The sequence below is a fragment of the Cardiocondyla obscurior genome, linkage group LG04 (genome assembly GCF_019399895.1).
Source record: "Cardiocondyla obscurior isolate alpha-2009 linkage group LG04, Cobs3.1, whole genome shotgun sequence".
Classification (NCBI taxonomy): Eukaryota; Metazoa; Arthropoda; class Insecta; order Hymenoptera; family Formicidae; genus Cardiocondyla; species Cardiocondyla obscurior.
In genome coordinates, this window is record NC_091867.1 from 1,812,930 (window position 1) to 1,833,535 (window position 20,606).

The 20,606-nt window shown below is 49.3% G+C and overlaps 1 protein-coding gene across 4 annotated transcripts in view; it reads right to left on the bottom strand.

Moving 5' to 3' along the window:
• Window positions 1-20,606, bottom strand: part of LOC139101622 (EGFR adapter protein) — a 41,976-nt gene that overhangs the window by 3,483 nt on the left and 17,887 nt on the right. For 2 of the 4 annotated variants that reach the window (XM_070654913.1, XM_070654911.1), the window contains 6 exons: window positions 15,683-15,829; window positions 3,246-3,392; window positions 2,011-2,196; window positions 1,264-1,700; window positions 926-1,144; window positions 467-638 (listed from right to left, as the gene is read on the bottom strand). In XM_070654913.1, the coding sequence (XP_070511014.1) occupies window positions 467-638; window positions 926-1,144; window positions 1,264-1,700; window positions 2,011-2,196; window positions 3,246-3,392; window positions 15,683-15,820 (1,299 nt within the window). In that variant the 5' untranslated portion in view covers window positions 15,821-15,829. Of the gene's footprint in view, window positions 1-466; window positions 639-925; window positions 1,145-1,263; window positions 1,701-2,010; window positions 2,197-3,245; window positions 3,393-11,494; window positions 15,830-20,606 lie in introns of those variants that run through there. The other 2 variants (XM_070654912.1, XM_070654914.1) reach the window with 2 other exon arrangements.

The following is a 20,606-nucleotide window of genomic DNA, read 5'->3' on the forward strand; positions in this document are numbered from 1 at the left end:
ACATATCGTTAGCAAATTTTCTGATACACTTCGAACGGTGCCGTCGCGTCAAATTGACGTTCGGACGGCGCTCGCGTTTACCTCGTGTTTTCGGACCCAACAAAATGTGAATCGTCCATTTGAACGATATATCCCATTTAGAATTAAACGTATTTGCATTTTTGGACGATAGAATTTATGGCAAAACACCCGGCGTGATTTATTCCCCGATAGATTCGATATTCCCGGCTGGAGCTGCGACGCCGTTCGTTGAAACAATCGGCTAGCTTGTTGCACCCCGGGGAGAAATGTTAAACAGCCGGCGTATTTAAACCTTCGTCTTTTACAATCCTTTGAACGGCGACGCGGATATTCGCCTCGTTCGCCGGCGGGAGATTCGTCGCTTTGGCTCGCGCTTCGCGACTTTTACTTTGATACTCGATGCTCGGGCGGAAGAACGAACCGAAGACGGAAAAGCGAGACTTACTTTGATTTTGTAACCTTTGTTTGTGCGCATTATGAGATAATGGGCTATTCCGCTCGGCTGGAATTCACGGGGCACACGGAGGGAGAGTGCGTAACATCCGGGCTTGCTGGTGCTCTCGCGCACCATGAACGCTCCTTCCGGCTCCTGGCTCAATACTTCCAGCGTTATCTCCCTGAAATCACGGGGGTCGCATCATTAATGATAGATGGAATACGACTTTTCTAGGCGGGTGGACGGTCGGCGCGGCCGATCGGATTTGCCAGTTCCAGTCACAAAGACGGCCACTGGAAACTGGACTGCGGATCGGATCACCCGACGAATATTTAAAATTAGCCGCGGGCGACGTGCTATTTCGGCGCACGAGGAGGCAAACCGCACGCGGCTGTGTGTACGTACGCGCTTGTATATATACACGCACACATATATATGTATATTTTACTCCATGTCGCGGAGACCAACCTGGGTATTCCGGCCTGAAACCAGGGAGCTTTGCGTAGCTCGGCCTCCTCGCTTCGATTATTCAGGCTGTCCGTTCTCTCGGGCAAAGGCGGCGGGGTTGGCGTGGAGCCATGAGTGCTCCCGTCAGCGGGCACCGAGCTACTCGACGTGCTAATTTGCGATCTTCTTTTCGACTTGAATTCCGCCTCCGTGTTCGAGTCCGGGCAATTGTGCCCTATCCTGAAAATGAAAGAGCTGTCGTTCACGAGTCCGCTTCCGGAAAGACGCGCGAGATAGAGAACGACGAGGGATGAAAACGAGGGAGGAGGAGGAGAGAGGCCCCCGCTGCCGGGGCTTACCTGTTGTTCTCGATGTTGAAGTTCTTCGCGTTGGTGATGGACGCGTTGATGGTGTTGTCGAGGCTCTCGGACGGCGGGATTTTGTTGTACAACGGCCTCGTACCCTCCGAGTCGATGATCGCCTCGTTAATGTAGCCCCCGGAGTGGGGCCTGTTCGATGGGCTGGTCGGCGTGCTGCTGCCGCTGACGAGCGGGCAGCTGTCATCCTCGCCGTTCAGTCCAAGAACGTCGCGTCCACCTGTCAAACCCATCGCCAGCCGTTTTATCAGCGGCGGCTTGTCCGTTAGCCTCTTGTACGAGTTGAGCTCCGTCGGCGAGTTGCTTTCATCGCTGGTCGGCGTGCTCTGCTGGGATATGCTCTTCGGCTCGTCCGCGCTCGTTATGGGACCGAGGACGTTCGTGAACGACGGCCGCAGACCCGGGATCGTATTCGGCGTCTAGAATTATTCCAAATTTATCGTTCAAGCGCGCGACGTTTGCTCGACCGGACCGGGATTCATTCGTCGAGATAAACGTGTCGCGCGAATGCACCGCGGGCAACGAACGGGGCACCGCAGATATTAGGAGGGACGTATTCGCGTAATCGGAGCCGACGCGACATTTCCGCGAAGTTAATTTACTCTAAGCTGCCGCGCCAGACGAGTTAATTCGCTCTCACGGCGTAACGCCTGGTTTTGCAAGACTCTCCCGTTGTAACAGCGGCCAACTACGCTTCACGACGAATATCTTGCGCTCGTATGAAATCACCTTTACACTGGCGAGTCGCAGCGTAGGCGAGCCGGCGCTGCCGAGCTGCACGTTCATATCCGCTGCGGACGGGCCCCTTCCAGGCCTGGAGGCGAGCGACGTCCGACTCTTCAGCCACGAGGAGTTCGACGACGGGCTCCTGCAAGCGCCCGCGGCGATCGTGTCGTCTACGGTGGACGATTTGTTCTGCAAAACAAAACGGTGATCTATTGCCAAAGTTGTGTCTCCCTTACGTCAGGACGGAGAGAGAGCGGGAGGAGGGAATACCTTCAAACCCGAGTCGTCGATCAGGCGGGGACTCGCGAGTCTCTTCGGGGTTCCGGGATTTGAATATTCGAGTCGCGCGGCGATTATCGCGGCGAGGACCATCGGGACGGACTGGCCGTTTACTTCGAAACGCGCAGCGGTAAGCGAGAAACTCGGGTCGAATTTATAATTAACGCGGCCTGCAAACGGGACACCTACTGGAGTCGGGTGGCCCTCGCGAGACCACGTCGGCAGAGGACACGGCTGTCGCCGCGGTACCTACCACCGTCTCGCCCCGTCTTGGATATTTAAGAGGCTCTTCCGCGAGCTCTTCCGGCAGCTTCTTTACTGCCGCACGTGTACGCATCCCGGCTGCGCGTTATCCGGGTATCTATTCCACTTCGTGCGCCAGACGACGTCTAGCATCCGCTTCAATAGTCCCCGGAGTGTCGTGCGCCGGAGGCTCGTGGAAGAGGGAATCCTGGTCGCGCGATTTAAATAAAAAACAATCCCGGCGATTTCGAATCCGCGTCGCATGCCGAGCGCCTGAAAGATCAGAAGCCGTGAGATCCCGGCCGTCGATTGCGTTCCTAACACGTTTCACGGTTAAATCGGAGGTGGAGAGGCCTTCGCGAATTTCGCTTTCCGCGCCTCTATTTATTTTGCGTCGCGCAAGCGGGCCGTAATCAGCGAGCGTGATCTTTAAGAAGATCTCGCGGAACTGTCCGCTAATTGCTGAAACTACTTAATTGCAATCTACGGGGGCTTTTGTGAGAAAACTGGCAGGTGACACGGATACGTAACCGGCCCGCCGGTGAAGTTCAGCGCGGCGAGAACTCGCTAGCTGACGGCGACAAAAATTAATGACTTCGTTAGCACTTTAAATTAGCCGGCGAAACGCGCGCGCCGGTGATAACTCATCTCTATCGCGTAATTCCACGTTTGAGTCGGCCAATTGTCCCGTTTACTTCGACAGATCTAAGACGTACCCACGACGTTCGGTGCTCCTGCTTGTCCTTGCGATAAGCTGTCGTCGACCGCGGCGAGATTACATCCTGAAGGATCGGTTGGCGCTGAAGCTGCGCCACGTACGCCATGCGGAAAGCATTGCCAACGATGGTATTCAGCTCCTCCGCCTGCAAGCAGACAGGTCCCGGCGCGAATTTTATTAAACACATTATTTCACCGTCCCTCCCGCATTAGTAAGTAGTATCGCTGACGCAATCCGATTACGACCGCGATTCGCTACTTTCGGTTTAATTACGCGAAACATTTCCGGCGATAAATTAATTCACGCAATTACCTCTGTAGAAGAAAAAAAAAAAGTAATAATAATGAGGAAGAAGAAAAAAAAAAAACGCGAGTTATAAGGTAAGTATAATTAAACCATCATCGCGTAGAAGTTCTTCTTTCACAAGAAATATAAATATGTTGGAAAAGAAGTAATTATTTAAAATTGGCCGTTGAACCAAGCGAAAACCGTCTCGGTGAGAGTCCAAGAAAATTCGCGGCGCACAAAAATAATATTTTCGTTGCACATCGAGCCAATTAGACCTTTCCGGGGGCCGACGGTGGCAGAGGAGAAACATACGGTCGGGTTGAAGAGCAGACACGCCGCCGTGGCGTAAAAGCGGAGTCTGAATGTGTAATAAGCACTCGCGGGAAGCCGCAAGCTTTCGGTGCCTCGTGCCCGTCCGCCCGTTTCGAAAGCTCCCGGAGTGCATACGCCTTTCGCGTTTGTGCGCGATCAAAGATGCAGGTGAATCGTGTGTGGGGGGGGGGGTAAGAGGGGGTGAACGTGCGTTACGACCGGTCACGCATACGTGCAGCGAGAAATGGGGAAAAAGGTCGGGCGAGGGAGGCTATCTTCCTCTTTTCCGAAAGCGTCTCCGTCGACTGAAAGCCGCGACGCGATGCGTATTAATGCACGCCGGGGGTCGACGTTGCAGTCGAGAGTCTAAAGGGAAGGCATTGTACAGAGACGGACGGTGAGCGATTAACGTCTCGTCCGTCCAACTTTTTCTTTCACGAGGGGCAAGGACCGGCCGTCGCGAACCGCGTTCGGGGAGATATTCAATCGCTTCTGCGTCGTCCGCGTAGTTACATCTCGGATTTCCTCCATGTTCCCGCCTATGCAACGCTCTCCCGCCTATGCATTCTCGTGACATTGTAACGATATTGTTGCAAGCGACGCGGAAATCCTCGTAGATCCCTGCTTCGCGCGCCGTTCCCATAAAGCAAGGAAATACGGTTCGCCGGCGGGATCCGCGTGTGCAACAAAAAAAAAAAAGATAAAAAAAAAGATAAAAAAAAAGAAAAAAAAAAAGAAAAGAGAGGAAAAAAAAGAAACGCGAGGTGGAATCGCAAAGCTGAATGCATCGGCGCGGTATTTTCCAATGATACTATATCGATTTGCTCTCGTCGACCCGCGCGCGTTGTTACGGAACCACCCCCTCCGTTGAAACGGAGGCGCGACGCTCGCAATCGGTTTGTTCGCCACGCCGAAAGGCCGGCCGAAAGAAATAATGCAGGCGGCGGTAATGCGTTTTAATGAATACGTGCTCGTGCGGGACAATGGCGGTCGGGGGGGTCTCGTATTAAAACGCGCTCAGTCTCCGCGCGTTTGCTCGAATAATTTCACGGTCTGCGGTTTGAGGCCAGGTCGAATGATTCCGGCTACGAGGATATTTCAATTACGTTTGCGCGCCAGGGCACGGTGATGACTCGAGGTATAATTGCGGGCCGGCCCGGTCCGTAAGTGGCCAAGTCATATCCGAGAAAGCCTGTTCTTCCGCCGGCTTAAGCGCCACGCGAATCGCCACGTACTTTATGCGAAATTCTTCCGCCGCCGCATGCGAAAACGTTTACGAGAACTTTAATTTTAAGGACGGAGAAAGAGCGCGACCGACGTCCCCGGCGAGATATATTAGAGGCACGTTAAGAGACTTAAGTCTAATTGTACAGTAAAATAATGACGTAATCGGGGGTACAATTTTTATAGCAATTACTGTTATAATTGTACGCTTGCGTTATTTTAATGGCGCAAATAGATCATTCGCGACCGGTGGTCGCGTCTGAAATTTTAAGCACGGTAAAAATTCACGCGCGTTCGTTAACTCTACTATATTTAGCTTCCGTCATTAGGACGTACGGCTGGTTTTCGCGGATGTATGCGCGAGCCCGAGATGCAAATCGGCAGATACCATCGATGGAGCCCGGCGCGTACTTAGACGTGGGAAAGTCCGAGGGTTGATTTATCGCGCGGGAAAGAGCACCGTCCCCGCCATCAACGCCATGCTTCACGGAAACGCGAGGGAAAACATCCCGGGCGATGAAGGAACCCGGTTCGCTCACGACCGAGGAAAAGATCGGCGTCACAAGGGAGAATTTATCGTCGCCGTGGGCGGACCGCTGGCCTGGCGAGGATCGCGGCCGAGTCCCTCGACCGTCGAGCCCTTCACCTCCGCGTTGCCGAGAGTCGAAAACACGGCCCTGAGATTCCCGCCCCGAGGTGGAATTTAAGCGCGATGAAATCATCACCGGCGGACCCTCCTCCTCTTCCCCGTCGCTGCGTCCCATCCTGGACGTTGACTCGAGCAGGCACTGACCCTCTTCACCGCGTTTAAATTCAGGTCCGTTCGATTGATCGATTCCGGCGATCGTATCGTCGCTACCACGTTGAACCGCCGCGTAAATCGGCTACGTCCCCTTCTTCCTCCCACCCCCCGGAGCTGACACTCTCCTTCGGAGAAAATCTCGGGCGACCGAAAGTAGAAGTTGGGACTCTGTGGGTCAAGCGTCGCTGCGAGGAATATAGAATGTCACGCAGATTTGAGGAAGAAAAGAACCGTGGAGAGAGAGGATACGACCTCGGGGGAGCTATTTTAGCTCGGCCGAGCGCGGCCTGATCCGCTGTTTGCGCCGGTGGCTCCGGCAAAAAGACGAGGGACACCGGAATCGAATGGGAAGGGGACCGAAAGGGCGATGGATCGCGCCGTTGGCTTTGCGCCGGTGCAGCGTGACGGGCTACATTCCAGGCATTCCGCGCGGTCACGGCCATATCTCCAGCTCCTCTAGATTTCCCGTCCCGCATACGCCCGGTCTACCAACACCGCGAGCCGGTACTCGCAATAATGGCGCCCGGCTGAAGGGAATCCCGAGGCCTTCCCCCCTACGCCGCGCTTCTGAGTTTCCCTCGCTTCGGTTTCTGGTTTACCTCGTTCCTCGCGACACCCAGGGTGCGAAACGGCCGAGGAAAAGTCTCGCGGTGTTCTAAGGAACCGTTCTCGCGAACCGATGGCGACGACCATGTTGGTACCCGTCGCCTCGCAGCCAGCGCCTTCGCCGTCGAGTTGCCATCGATGGCAATTGCCCAAGCAGCGCACTTTCACACTCGCACCGCGACGATTCTCCCTTTCTCGCTGAATCTGACGTAATAACGAGATCAACGTCGCGATAATTAGGCCCCTTTCTATTCTCCGTGATCTTTCGTTTTCCGCCGCGGCCGCACTTGCTGAAGATGACATCGAGTCCTACGAATTCGCGTTTCTGTTGCGTTTTATCTCTGCCGCGAGCATTAGTCGAAATTAACAGAGACCCAGTTCTATGTCATTTTCAATCTCCATTTAGTGAGGGAAGAAGGACCGAGGGACGGAGAGAAACGAGACCATGTACTCAAAGATCGTCAAGCTCGTGCGATCGAATCGGGTTAAAACGAGCTTGAACAAGTTCCGCCTTCGATGCCACGGTGACCTCCTGCTCGTGACAGGCACGGTTAGTTTCGAGTGTCAAATATTCGAGCCGCACCGTTACGCGCCGTTATACATATCGATACGACCGGATCCCCGGGCGTTAGACCTGCCGGCGAAACGATTGTTACGACGTTCGCGATAATTATTCGACGATCTGTCCCGGAAGCGGAATTAGAATACGCTTCGGCGAACGCCCCATCTCGTACTCGCGAAAGGAACGAATTTACGTTGGCGCGATAATGAAAATGCAGCGAGCGTGCCACTTATCTTCCCTTAATTGTGTCTACGGATATCGTCTACAAGAATCGTCTCTGCAAAGGAAATTATTAACGTACCTAATGCCTCTGGCGAGCAGATAATTAACAGCGATAATTTTGGTAATGGCCCCTCGCGCGTTTCTTGGACTCTACGAGCGAGCCGCAAAATCCCGTCGGGGAAGGCCAAGCGCAGCCTTGTTGAGGCATAATGCCGAAATATCGTTTGACCGTGGAGCGAGTACTTTGTTCGACGTAACGTGAAATCGGCCGAAGATTGGATCGAATGTAGCTATATAGACCGATGCACCGGTCAGGGAGCGCAGATGAAGCACGACCGTTGCATAATCTGATCCTTTGATCAGCAATTAACGCCAGGACTGGAGCCCGCTCGTTCCATCTGTTTCGTATCTAACAGACACTATGCCAAAATATTGCCAGCGTACGCGGCCACTTTAATCCTCGTTATACGGCCGATCGCTTTCGCGACAAATTAGACACTCAGATGTCCCGGCATTTTTCCCTATCTCCTCGAAAATTAACACGGCGAATTATATCATTATTTACGTGTCTGATACTTCCTCACGTTTTACTTTAATAAAGCACTGAGTTAATAAAAAATTGTGCGACAATGTCGAGGAAGTGTTTACGCCCATTAGACGACTTGTTCTTATTAAATGACTTATTAGCGTGGAACCCGTGTATCAAGTTGCCTAAACAAGCGGGACCCGGCCTTGATTGGCTTTATTCTCGCGATTCGTCAGCGTGGCTTATCGCATGGAGGCCCTCCGACAATATACGGCGAGCTTAAAGACGTAGTGATGCGTGAATCGTGCATCACCGGCAGGACAATACGCCCACTTTGTGGCCCGTATAGTTTGCTACTGTACCCTCGAGCCCCGTCATTAAACCTATTTCGGTGCCTCTAGAAATGCACCCTTGAGGATGCACGCGACGCGCGAGAGGAGGGCCGTGCCCACCGCTCCGAATTTCTCGGCGCTCGGATTTCCTGCTTATCGAACGCGGGGACACCGCCAGTGATTCTCAGAAGCGCGAGGATTTAATAAAGTTACGATATACGTTCCCGGTATCACTATCGCCGATCAACGTTAATTCGCCGTGAATCATCTTGGCAAAACAATAACAAAAACGACGTAAACACGCGATGGGAATATGTCGATAATTTTAGAACAATTAATACAATCATATTTTCCCCCCTCGGTCCAGTCGCGGTTAATATTTTGCGATCCCCGCGACGTTTCTGCTGGTTACACGGTAGGTACGCAATGCCGATGTAGCAATGATTGGATTTGCCTCGTATCGATTAAGTCATTACACATTGTATTAATTCCCAATACGCATTATCCGATATAGATTGTACGGTAATCCGAATACTCTCTATTGCGAAAGTCACCCCTATTACTCATCGAAAATGTTGCGCATAATATTAAACGCTCTTACAATATTGCAAAATGTAACTTCAAGAACATTAATCCATTTAATATGTACACATGTACGAGTTAATTAAAAATTAAATATAAATTCTTTCTACGTTACACGCCACTTCAACATTAAATAATTCTTAATTAATAGTATTTAATTTTGTAAAATAACGTACCGATGTAAAACGTTAAAAATAATTAATATACATAACGTTAGCGAGCAGTTAAAAAGCGCAAACAGATTTAATTGCATAATTTACCATTTAATTACGTATGAGTAAGCAAGCGGCTATCAATCTTCGCGATGAATAATCGTGACTTTGTACTCTCTCAGCCGGCAGTGGAATAAAAGGACAAAACCGGAAGCGGGTGAAATCGAGCGAAATGAAGCACAGTGGTGGTAGAGTATTGCGATGGGGAGCAGCGATAAAAATAGTTGACATATGCGTCCAAAGCGAGGGACGGGGCATTCGACGTGCGTTCGATTCGAGACGCAGCCGCGCTAAGACCGCGACGGTTACCTTCTCGCGAAACGTCACTTCTCTGCAGGAAGCGAGCGAGGAAGCTGAGGCCCAGTCATTGTAAAGTGGCACTTTACGGCGACTTCTCGTCGGGAATCACCGTGGAAATCTCAAATTGCAAATTACCTGAGCGGCGGTACGGCGAGCACTCGCGGAGAATCATTACAGATTTTCCGCGAGCGGTTCGCTTCCACGCGATAAACTAGGCGCTAACGAAATTGCGCGCTCACGGCATAAGGCATGCGAAACCCCGACGATGTTCGCCTGTCCGCTGTCCGGGGTTCCCGCATTTCTCGAAGTCATCGCGTCAGTTGTTCGATCTCGATCGGCAGATTTTCGAGAGGAACGGCGAGCGGCGAGAACGCGAGCGGTGCCGCACATCTGCTCCGTAGGCGCTAGGGCGGACAAAAACGTAGAAATGTCGCGGCGGCCGACGTGAATGGCAAGAAAAATCGGTGACGAGACCATTACAAAGTCCTTCACCGGGGGGAACTAACGTGTTATTGAGAAGCTACCGAGATATAACTTATACGCCGCCCGTCTATAGTTCGAGAGTTCATATTGTACCGAGAGAACTAGTACGAGAAGGTGCCACGCCAGTTAATGGACCACCTTTTGTGCGAGGATGCTCTATTGACGCCCGGAGAAAATTCCGTAACACGCCGCATGCCGTTTGCGCAACACGATAGACGAACTCGTTTTCTCCTCCGTCTCCCTTTCTCTTTTCTCCCTTTCCGCCGAAAGTGCCTTCCCTCTCGGAGACCGCGCCGGGCGCTGCTAGAGAACGAAAAATCCGAGACGAATCCGCCGCGCGGATTCACCTGGCGATGTCACGGATAGTGGACCCGCCTGGGAGATCATTGGAAACTCGTCGAATTCGGACGACGCTTTGTGAGCCAGCGCCTACGGTGGACTTTCGGCTTTTGTCCGCGGCAGGTCGGCACGAATTATGATTTTCCCCATTGTGAAGTCAAGAGGAAGGAATTAACGGAGGGGACGGCGAAATCTTCGGGGCTCCTTTCGCTTGAATCGGTTCGGCGACAATACGAGATAATCCAGCTGCCAGAGTAGATTGTATGGCTATAGATCGCGCGTTATCGATGACATAAAGAAAGCCGTGTCGAGTTTTCTTTTTTTTTTTTCTTTTTTTCTTCTTTTTTTTGGACGCGCACGTTTATATTATTTTTTAATACGACGAGGGGCTCGGTTTTCGTGCTCGCGACGCGAATATTAACTGGAGCAACAACGTATTCGCGTGTCGTCGCTAAAATATCAATGCCGCGTGGACGCTCCATCGGTAAAGAACCGACGAGCGAAGGCAGAGAGGCATCTCGCGCTACAAGCGGCTATATGAAGCCGAGGAATGCGTTCGTCCGATCCCACGGCTTATCCCCCTTCACTCTCCCTTCCCTCGTTAGCTCTTTTTCTTTCTGGTACGCGATAGTAGTATTACCGGGCTTAGGCTTTCTCTCTCGTCCTCTCTCTCTCTCCCGCCCCTTCCCTCCGCCTCTCTGTTTCTCTCACGTTTTCTCAGACTACAGTATGCAATCCGCTGACTCGATGGCTCTCTTTTAGCAGATCCTGGAATGTGACTACCAAACCGATTTCCTTCAAATTTTAAAGAGAAACAAGCGTGTATCGTTGACAAGACTAAACGATTCAGATACGTGCCAACGAGAGCGTGGGTGTTGGAAAGGTGAACGACTGGAAATTATAAGGAACAACTTCGAGAATACAACTAACTAATTCTTTGTCAAATTAAATTTTTAATTCCCACCCGTATCCGTTGGCCGTCGCGTTTCCGTGTCAAAGAAATATCGAATAATTCAAACAGCGAATTTTTTTTTTCTTTTTTTCTTTTTTTTTTCCTGCGACATTTTACTAAACGTTACCGAGTCACGCTTTACAACCAACTTAATAAAACAATGAAGGATCGTTTTATTAATTTTTCATCTTTTAACCCGTTGCAGCGACCAAGTCTTCGGGGTCATGTTGCGGTACCGCGACCTAATCGCGATCCGTTAATATCGCAAAAGGTAAAAGCCTATGCCGGCCGAGTCCTCGGCGTGAATATCCAGATCGTTTTATTATGCCTATCGTATCAATTGGAACTGTTTCCGCTTGGGAGAATCATTGTTTTTTTTTTTTTTTCCCCCGCCGGACGATGTCGGGCATTTATTTTATTTTAACATCAAGAGGAGGCGAATAATCGCGAGCGCACGCGGCCAGACGTTGCGCGATATTAAATTTGACTCCAGGCGGAAACTCACTTTGAGCTTTTGAGTGTGACCACATCGGCAGCAGCAATACGACATGTAGTCAGGTAGCGCGGGCATGAACCTCAACTGTTCCTGCTGCGAGTACTCGTCCACGAGTTTGCGATAGTGCACCCTGAAAATGGGCCTCGTCGCGCTCTGCGAGCCTTTGCCGAGGCGTCCCATAATCGCGAAGAATGCGGCCAGGATACTGCGTCTGCGTGCGAGCCTCCTCATGCCACAGCGACGGTAATACTTGCACGTAGTCCTTTCCAAACCGCACCGTCCCGCTATCTTCAATTCTCACGAGAGAGGATATTTCTTCTCCGGACACCGGCCGCGCGTAAAAGTCGCACGACGGGACTCATCCAGATTTTAACGGCAAGGCGGCAGCTCTTTGTCACGTTTAAAAAACGGCCGCGTTATCGCACGGATCACCGCGGTCATTCGCATCTCGGTCATCAACTTTCCACACATTTCCGGTCACACGTTCACGACACTGCATAATGCACTTTCGGAGACACGGGACCCTGGCATTACCGGGGCGTTTAAAAATGTACCCACGCGTTTATCACTTTTTTTTTAAATATATTCCTTTACGGCGGGGGAACCAGGCTGCTGACTTCTCGAAATCGCGACGTTCGGAATCTGTGTCTCGCAGCGAACACGCGGATGAGCACCACTCGATCTCGGTTAACGCAATCGGAGACGCCGGTAACAGCGATCGGCCCGGTAACGGAAATATGACGGTGTCTGAGGTGCATCCATCGTGGAAAGCTGCCGGGAGTTGTTCGCCGTAGACGCGTCTCTCTTCCCGCGCGGCCCCGCCGATCTCTTGCGTTTTCCCCGTTCTTGGGAGGATGCGACTTTCCTGGCAGATGAACGACGATCGCGGTAGTCGCGGATCCCGCGGGATTTCGGCACCTCCGTGCGGCACACGCGCCGAGAGAACCCGTGTGCGCCGCTCTCGATGGCGTAGGGCCTCGGCTTACGTGTCGTTCTGCATGCCGGTCCGCGGAAACCGGTTAACGAGCACCGCGCCGCTTCTCGCTTCTTACTTGTCGCGTCTGTCAACCGCACACGCAGCCGCGACGTCCTTCTACATTTTCCAATGGACTTGCCGCGGGACGACCTCGACTACCGACGTCGCCATCATGTCCAGCGCACATTCGCGCGCGTTCAATTCCCCCGTAATCTTTCTTGCTCCGGAGCGCCCGCGATACCGAGGGCGGCGCCACGGATTGGATAATTCGTTAAAAAAGTTCCTGGATGGAATTTCGTCCCACCTGCTAGTCTTCGGCGGTGCCTGACGGATGAATCACGCATGCCAGTCCTTCTTCTTCTTTTTTTTTTTTTATTCCCTTTTTTTTTTTTTTCTTTTTTATTTTAAATTCTCGTTAATGTTTTTAAAAATCAACCAAATGGATATGGTACCGTGTCCGTAATAAAGTTTCATGTGTCACTCCGTTACAGTTTCTCGCCATTTCGATAATATCTAGCAAGTTGAGCCCGTCCGTCGCGGAAGCGGAAAACCCCGGCGAAGTGGCGGACGAGTTCTCCGTTAGATTGGACAGTTCAAAGAGGCGCGAGGTCCAGTCCACACACGTTCTCTCCGTTGTCAACCGAGACAGATACCGCCGAGTAAACTTCCGCAGCCCCGGCGGCTCCGCTCTCTTCCCCGTCTTCTCCGACGCACGTTGGTCCCGGTGCCGCCGTTGTCTCTCGCACGGTGAGAGCTCGCGAGAAGCCGCAAAGTCTGGACGCCGCCGTGCTTTAACCGGCCCGGCGATGGCAATACCTCCCGGTACGTATAGAGAGAGAGACTGAAGTCCACGAGGAACACGAAGCGAGAGCACCAGCCGGCCCACACGGTTTCATCCCCACCGCGTTCTGCGAGGAGGCCAAGCGGTGCCGACCGACCGACCGACCGCTTTCTTGCTTCAACCGCGGCATTGAACACGTTCAACGGCAGCTGTTGAATACCACGTGTCCCCGTTCTCCCTCTCGCCCTTGCTGCCCCGTCGCTCTATCTCCGTTTCTCAGCCTCGCCCCGTTTCTCTCTTTCATTCGCTCTCTCTTCGTTCCTCGTCCGGTCTATCGGTCAGTTCTTCCCGCACCGCTCGTCGCTCTCTCTTTCTCTCCGTCTCGGTCCCACTCACGGATCTTTTCCGCGCCTCTTGTTCTTTTTACCCTGCCACGGACCGAGAACGCCACTCGACGAAGAGCCAGCGCCGCATGGAGCGCATGAGTTTGCGACTCGCGTTCTTTGACCCGCCGTCAGCGTGACGCGCCGCTCGATCGCGGACTTCGGGATCGGCTTCGAGGACTTCGCACCGCGTCCGGTAACTTTGAGCTACTCGGGGAGGATAAAAACCTCCCCCGTTTCTTTTTTTCTTTTTTTTTTTTTTAATATCTAAATATGTTATGGGGTATTCTGTACTTCTGGGTACCTCTCGTAACAAGCATCTCTACCTAGGACGTTCGCATACCTCCTGTGGAATGTCCGTACCTGCCACAGGTACCTACGTCTACTTAGCGCGCGTTTTAAGGCGCTCTTCAAGGTTAACGTGAGGGAACGAATCGCGGCGTCTCAAATTAGTCAGAATTTTCGCAAGAACCGTACGCGATATATACGGGCGAGGTATGCGGCCACTGAATCCAGTCGTCGAACAACGAAAATATGAAAGGTACGGCCCGTAAACACGTGGGCGTTCGTTCTTTTCACTTTTCTTTGAAAAGATCATCTCGAACTTTTATATCCTCTCCGCTGGCACGTTGACAAATCACCTGACAGGAAGCGCGGAAGTCGCCGGGGAAACTAAAAATGCGACGTCAACCGCTTCAACGGGAACGCGGGGGGAGAAGAGAGGGGGGGAGGAAGAGGTTCTTGGAATATTCGCGCTCTTCATTTTCCGCCTATTCCTCGCGATTCCTTCGACTAGGCGCTATCGGTGTAAAGTCCGCCCGCCCGATCCGAGGCCCTTCAAGAATGACGATGTTCTTAATTCGACGGAAAGGTATTTAAAGTTTAATCCGAAGAGTGCCCCCATTAAGGTTGACTAAATGTCAAGGCAATGGCGGAGTGCAAAGTTCCAAGTGCAAAGTCTACTATTCTCAACTCGCAAAGCTCCGGCCAACTTACGGGGCTCTCTACCCTTTCTGATATCGTCGACGGACGTTCGGAGCCTCGGGGCGATGTTATCTTCCAGACAACAGGAAGAGGCTTTTAGATCCTGGGGATTCGGTAGTCGTCGGTGTATCGACGTCCGAAGGTGATATTTCCCGGCGTATTTCGCTGGTCTCGGCATCAAAGCACGTTCCGCCCTCGGATGCTTTACACCCGGCTGTTATGACTTTCGATAAAATTCGATACGGGAAGGGGGAAAAGAGGAGGAGGGGTGTGTGACACGTATCGCGGCGTTATCAACGGTAAACTTTTGTATCGATAAGTTAAAGCGAAGGTGGAGTATTTACTTGACACACGATTAAGCGCATTTCGGAGGTGGTCGTAGAAATCGTTGGAATAAATGTAAATTTATCTTGTTTCGTGAAAACAAAGTGGGCGTAAACTCGTTAATTCGCAAGAGAAAGAACTCCCGGGATTATTTAATTAAGACGAGGCATCTGGTCTTGTAATTTTCAATTTAAATTTTGCCCGCGACTTGGGTTCTAAACGCCGACGAAATCGTCGCGAGCAAGGGGTTAGCGATCCATCAGCTTTAAACGACGAGACACTTTCCAGTTTCCACTTGAGACGCACGCGGTTGTCCATTGGCAAGGGTCGACCTGTCACGTACAGTATCTCGGACGAAAATCCCGACTTAGTTTCGACGATTTATATTAACCTGATTATTTAAGATACTTTAAGCGGCAGTAAAACGTTTCATAAATACTTGGAGCGTCGCTTATTTCGGTTCAATTCACGTGTGATTTTATTAAAAATATATTTATTCGCCACCTCGAAACTTAGAGAAATTATTAAAGTTTCTTTTTAATCCATCAATTTTTAATATTCTTTTTTTACTTTTTTAATTATTAAATATTAAAAAATATGTAATAAAACTACCACGTATTTAAACCCGTTTGCAATCCCGTTAGTACGTCTTTAAATTTTTTATTTTTTGCGTTCTACATGTAGCGAAAGAAAATAATAATAATAAAAAAAGGGGAGAAATATTGAAGAGAAAGTCGCATATTACTGACCTGTTCTGCAGACTCGGTGATAAAAGAATGACAGTATTGCAGGCTAAAGTGGGCCCTGGGCTCTCGCGCCAGAAAGCTGAATTGGGCGTGCAGCGGCTCACAAGTCGCATAAGAGATGCGTCTTAACGCGTGCGCCATTTGCACGCACTGCAACAGAAATATAGAACGGGCCAACCTTACGTATCGCACATTAATTAATAACTACTTAATAAAACTCACTCAGGAGATAGTACTTAATAATTACTTAAATGCTCGTAATAATTGTTCACAGCAAACTAACACTTAATGAAAACTAATATTCTGTTCGGTGGTTCTGAGTCCATCGTTTTCGAACAGTGCATTCGGCGCGATGAAAAATAATACAAATTGTCTCTGACTGACAATTTCCGACATATTTTCAAGAGCGATCCTCGTCGTTGAATACTAACGAAAATGATTTACGAGCGTTTTATTATGATTCTCAATCCCGTTGAGTGACTTAATCGTTTAAATCAATTTCATCGTGAAACGTTACATTATGTGCTAAAAGACCCCGTGCAAGAAATCAGGGTCCTCGCTCAACAGGATATTGTCATAAATATCACTTGCTATATACAGCTCGTTAGCAAATACCGCGTCAGCCTAAATTGAGAAGTGTAGAATTGCATATTATCGCGACCGCTGGAGGATAATCTGACCAGAGTGATAAAAATCAAAAAGAAATAGCCCAATTATTGGGCACTCGAAGAGCTCGCGAGGTTTTTGGTTGAATTTACCTTCTGAAAGTTTTAATGATTTACTCGGGTTTCATTCGCCAGATGTTCGCAAGTTTCGACGCAAATTTGATCGTTTCGCTGAATCGACTTCAATCATTATTTCAGAGATACCTTTCTATACATAGATTACGATAGGGAACTTAAACCGACCTTTTGTTTATCAGAGAGAAAGAGAGAGAGATAAATTTATAACAGTTTAAACATGCTAGATATATATACATATAGTGTAGATAATATAGATTTGCTCGATCATAAAATAGTGGTTTGCATAAAACAGCGCGCATCGTTGCCGCGAACTCGCCAAATTTAAACACTGTTCTCATTCTGGGATGTAAATTTTTACTGCCGTCTATAAATTTAGCAGTTAGTATAAATAAAACTCGTTCAATGAGCAAAATCTTCGTATCTTCGTCTCTTGGTACGAGCACTCCGCTTAAATTTCAGTCAGGAATTTTATATCCTCGCGACGGCACACTTTGTGCACTTTTGATATTTTATTACCCGGTTCCCGTAGATTACATCGAGCATGTTTACAGTCTTCGTCCGCGCATTCTATTAATATTTATCCGTCTATTGTACCGCGGCACCCTGCGTAGTACTGATTGCGGAGTTGCTTCAACATGTACAAAAGCATTTCTTTGTAAAAGCGAGGACTACGCATTTCTTTTGTCGCAGCAATTTTCCCAGCAATTGAGTTAATTTTGCAATTTCAGCGGAAAAGTGAAAAATTCACCCATTTATATTTGATAAACGTCATGAAATCTTTCCCCTCTCGATTTATACCACTTCCTCTGAATCGCAAAATCGTTGGCTTAAAAATTTTAACGCTTTTATTCCCGTGGTTGAATTTTCGGCACGAGCTATTATTGCCGTCTAATCTTTAACCTTAAATAGAAGCGCGATTCCATCTTCAAATTTCCGAGACGATATATATTTGCTCTGAAACTCGTTCTTTCGCAGAGGTAAGCACGCGGACGAGTAGAATGGTGATTGAAAAGATGATCGTACTGCAGGAGCAAATTTTCCGGCAGGGATGCTATGCGATTCTATCAAGTTTTGTGCTGAATTTTTCATGGTGCCTGCATTTACTCCAAGTAGCAAAGTTCTACGTGAGAAAGATATAAATGACCGCCGAGTTCGGTAAAAAGCTCGGGGGCCAACAAGCGGGCTCGATATGCTCGAAACACAAGAAAATTCTATCAGCTCGTTATTCAATTTGTGCGAATAATAATCGTGTTCATAATAAATAACAATTGGAGCATTGATGGTATTAGTACTAATAATAATAATAATAGCATTAATACAAATAATCGTATTACGAAAGGCTTTAGTTATAATCGCATTATAAGATAATATTTAAAACGCACGCAGGGATAATATTTTAAACATTTATAATCGATAAAATAATCATTACGTAACGATATTAAAATATAAATAATGTGAAAACATTGTTGAAACTTTGTTCTTTTTTTTTTTACGTATATCTTTAGCCGACGAGCTGTTGATCCAATCAGTTTCTCTCAGCTTGTGCAGGTGCGATCTAATTTGTTAGCAGCCGCACTAAAGCGCAAAGTTATCCACTCGATTTGGGTTTCTGCTTGGAAGTTAAAATTCAATTCGTTAAAAATTCGATTGAAGTACGTTAGGGGAAGTTTCTAGCCGGGGCCGGTCCACTCGAAACATAGTTGCGTGGCGCAAAGTTGTTACGGACCGAGAATCGCCCGGTAACGCGGCAAGTGAACCAACTATTTCGAGGCAACTATGCGCGTTACCAATCGCCTCCTTGCACGACAAACGACATCCTAGAGAGGATTTCGTCGAGTTTGTCATATTCAACGAGCGGACACTGACGTCGTTATTCACGCCCCTCCCCTTCCCCATCTCTATCCTCGCTCTCGCTTTTGCGCCTTTGCAACGGGATACATTGCCGCGGCACTTGCGCCGGTTATTTGAACCCCCATACCCATTGTCCCGCCAGGAGAATACCTGGAATCGGAGATTTCCAGCGAAATCGCGAAATCCGATTGCGAACGTAAAAGTATCTTCTGCAACGAGGGAATCATCCGTCGCGAGCAAAAGATTTATTTATGACAAACGAGTGCATCTCAAAAGAAAATCTTCCCCGACTTGGATTTTTCAGTGATAAAACCATAAAAATGAAGTCGCACGGCAACGGCTGTTGCTTTTCTCTCGTTATACCGAAGAAAAATTTCTCCTACCCGATATATTCTCAATTCTTCATCGCGAAATTCCGTTTTCTCCCGGCGTAATTCTTTAACGATGTAAGGCGCTCGTCGAACTGCGGAGAGTTCAATCTACGTATATGTATATGAATGTAGATGCGCGTTCACGTTTATAAATAATAATAATGCCCGCCACAGACGGTACTAAATGTATCTTTCAGTCGTATCTGTAGGCGCAGATGGGGAACCTCTAAATGTTTAAGAGTTCGATTTTGCGTTCGGTTCCAGTAAAAATTTTAAGGCAGGCCTAGGTTAAGCTCTTGGTTGCAGTAAAAAAATTTATGACCCTCGGTTTCCGGGTGCTACTGCGGCTTTCTTTCCCGAGGTCTCACGTGAGCAGATTCCTTGTAATAGTTGCCGATTGATGATTTTTCTCTCTCTCTTTCTCTCTCTCTCTCTCTTTCTCTCATGCGCGGATCGATCTCTTATTCTGTTCGCGTATTAAAAGCTCTATTACATGAAAAATAAAACGGTGCTTTTTTTTCTACCGTCATCTCTTCCCTTTCCTTCTCTCGGTTTTTTATGCAGTCAAATATGAACGAGACGCTTTCTTGTATTCGGATGGCGAGCGACGCGTTGTCCGCTTTATGACGAATATCACGGAAAGATACACCCCACAAATACCATCGGACGCGAGGGAGGAGGCGGGCGGATATGCAAAAGAGATATACAACGTTCCGGCGTGAGTGCTGTTTCGTGTATGCGCGAGTAAATCCGCAGGTAAAGGATAAACATATCCAGCGATCGCGGCGAATGTACGAGTACAAAAATTACACGCGCCGTTCGACCGTTGATCCTTCGTCGCGGTACGCGTGTTTTCCGCGACGAACTCGTTTATTCTCTCGTTTACTTTACCGAACGCAGCGTGATTTTATTCCTCGATAACAGAATTATTGGAAAATGCACAATCGTACGCGAGGGAGAGCTTCTATTTTTTTTTTTTTTCTAATTTTAAGCGACCCGTTTCGGAGACTCGACCGTGGAAATTGCCCGAAAACAAGTGTTTACCGGGACGCCTTCGTACTCTTGAAATAACCCGTCACGTCGGGATCGAAGGGAGGTGTGTGTGCGCTGAAAACTCACGTCGTGTGATCTAAGCAAAGCGGCGCCGGGGTAACCGGTTCGCTTGACGTACAAAGCGCGAGTTTGGAACGTTCAAAGCCGCTCGAATGTCGCAAAATCACGGGAGCGCGCACTTCGGGGATGGTAGGGGGGAAAGGGGAGGACCCGTAGGAATTTTTTTTAACGCTTCGCGGGGCAAAGGGTTTAATGGGGCTAAAGGAACGGTAGATTATTAGCAGCGGCCGGTACCTCCTTCGCGGGCAGCGGTAAAACATTCGAGTGGACACCCCGGTGTTCGACGAGGGCGAGTGATATGCGCGCGGCAGAGATGCGTATCATCGCGAAGTGCTCTTCCATGTATGCACGAGTAAATCCGCAGATGGAGGGTAAATACACCCCTCCCGATCGTGACAGAGTGTACGCTGCACCAGCTTCCTCTCTGTCTCTCTCTTTCTTTCTCTCTTTTCTCTCACTCTCTCTCTCTCTCTTTTTTCCCCTCGCATTCGTAAGGTTTGGCGCCATTCGTCATGATACGTTTACCCAACAGCCCCAACTCGATAACTGTCCAATCTCTCGTGCGTGCATACCACTGATGTTTCACTTTTCCGTGATTTAATAATCGCTAGAACGTCGCCGTCTTTTTGCCGCGGCGGCAAAACGCTTTACAATAAACCCGTCCGTTTTGTTTTTCCGAGATTAACGCAGATAACTAAACGCCCGTGAAAATTTTCCGCGACGAATGATTCGGAAATAATCGCGATTTTGCAACGGGAACACGAGCGTGAAGAGATACGCTTGACGTGTATTACACGCCGGGATAAACAAATTCGGCAGAAAAATAAGCACGACGTTTTAACGTTTCGG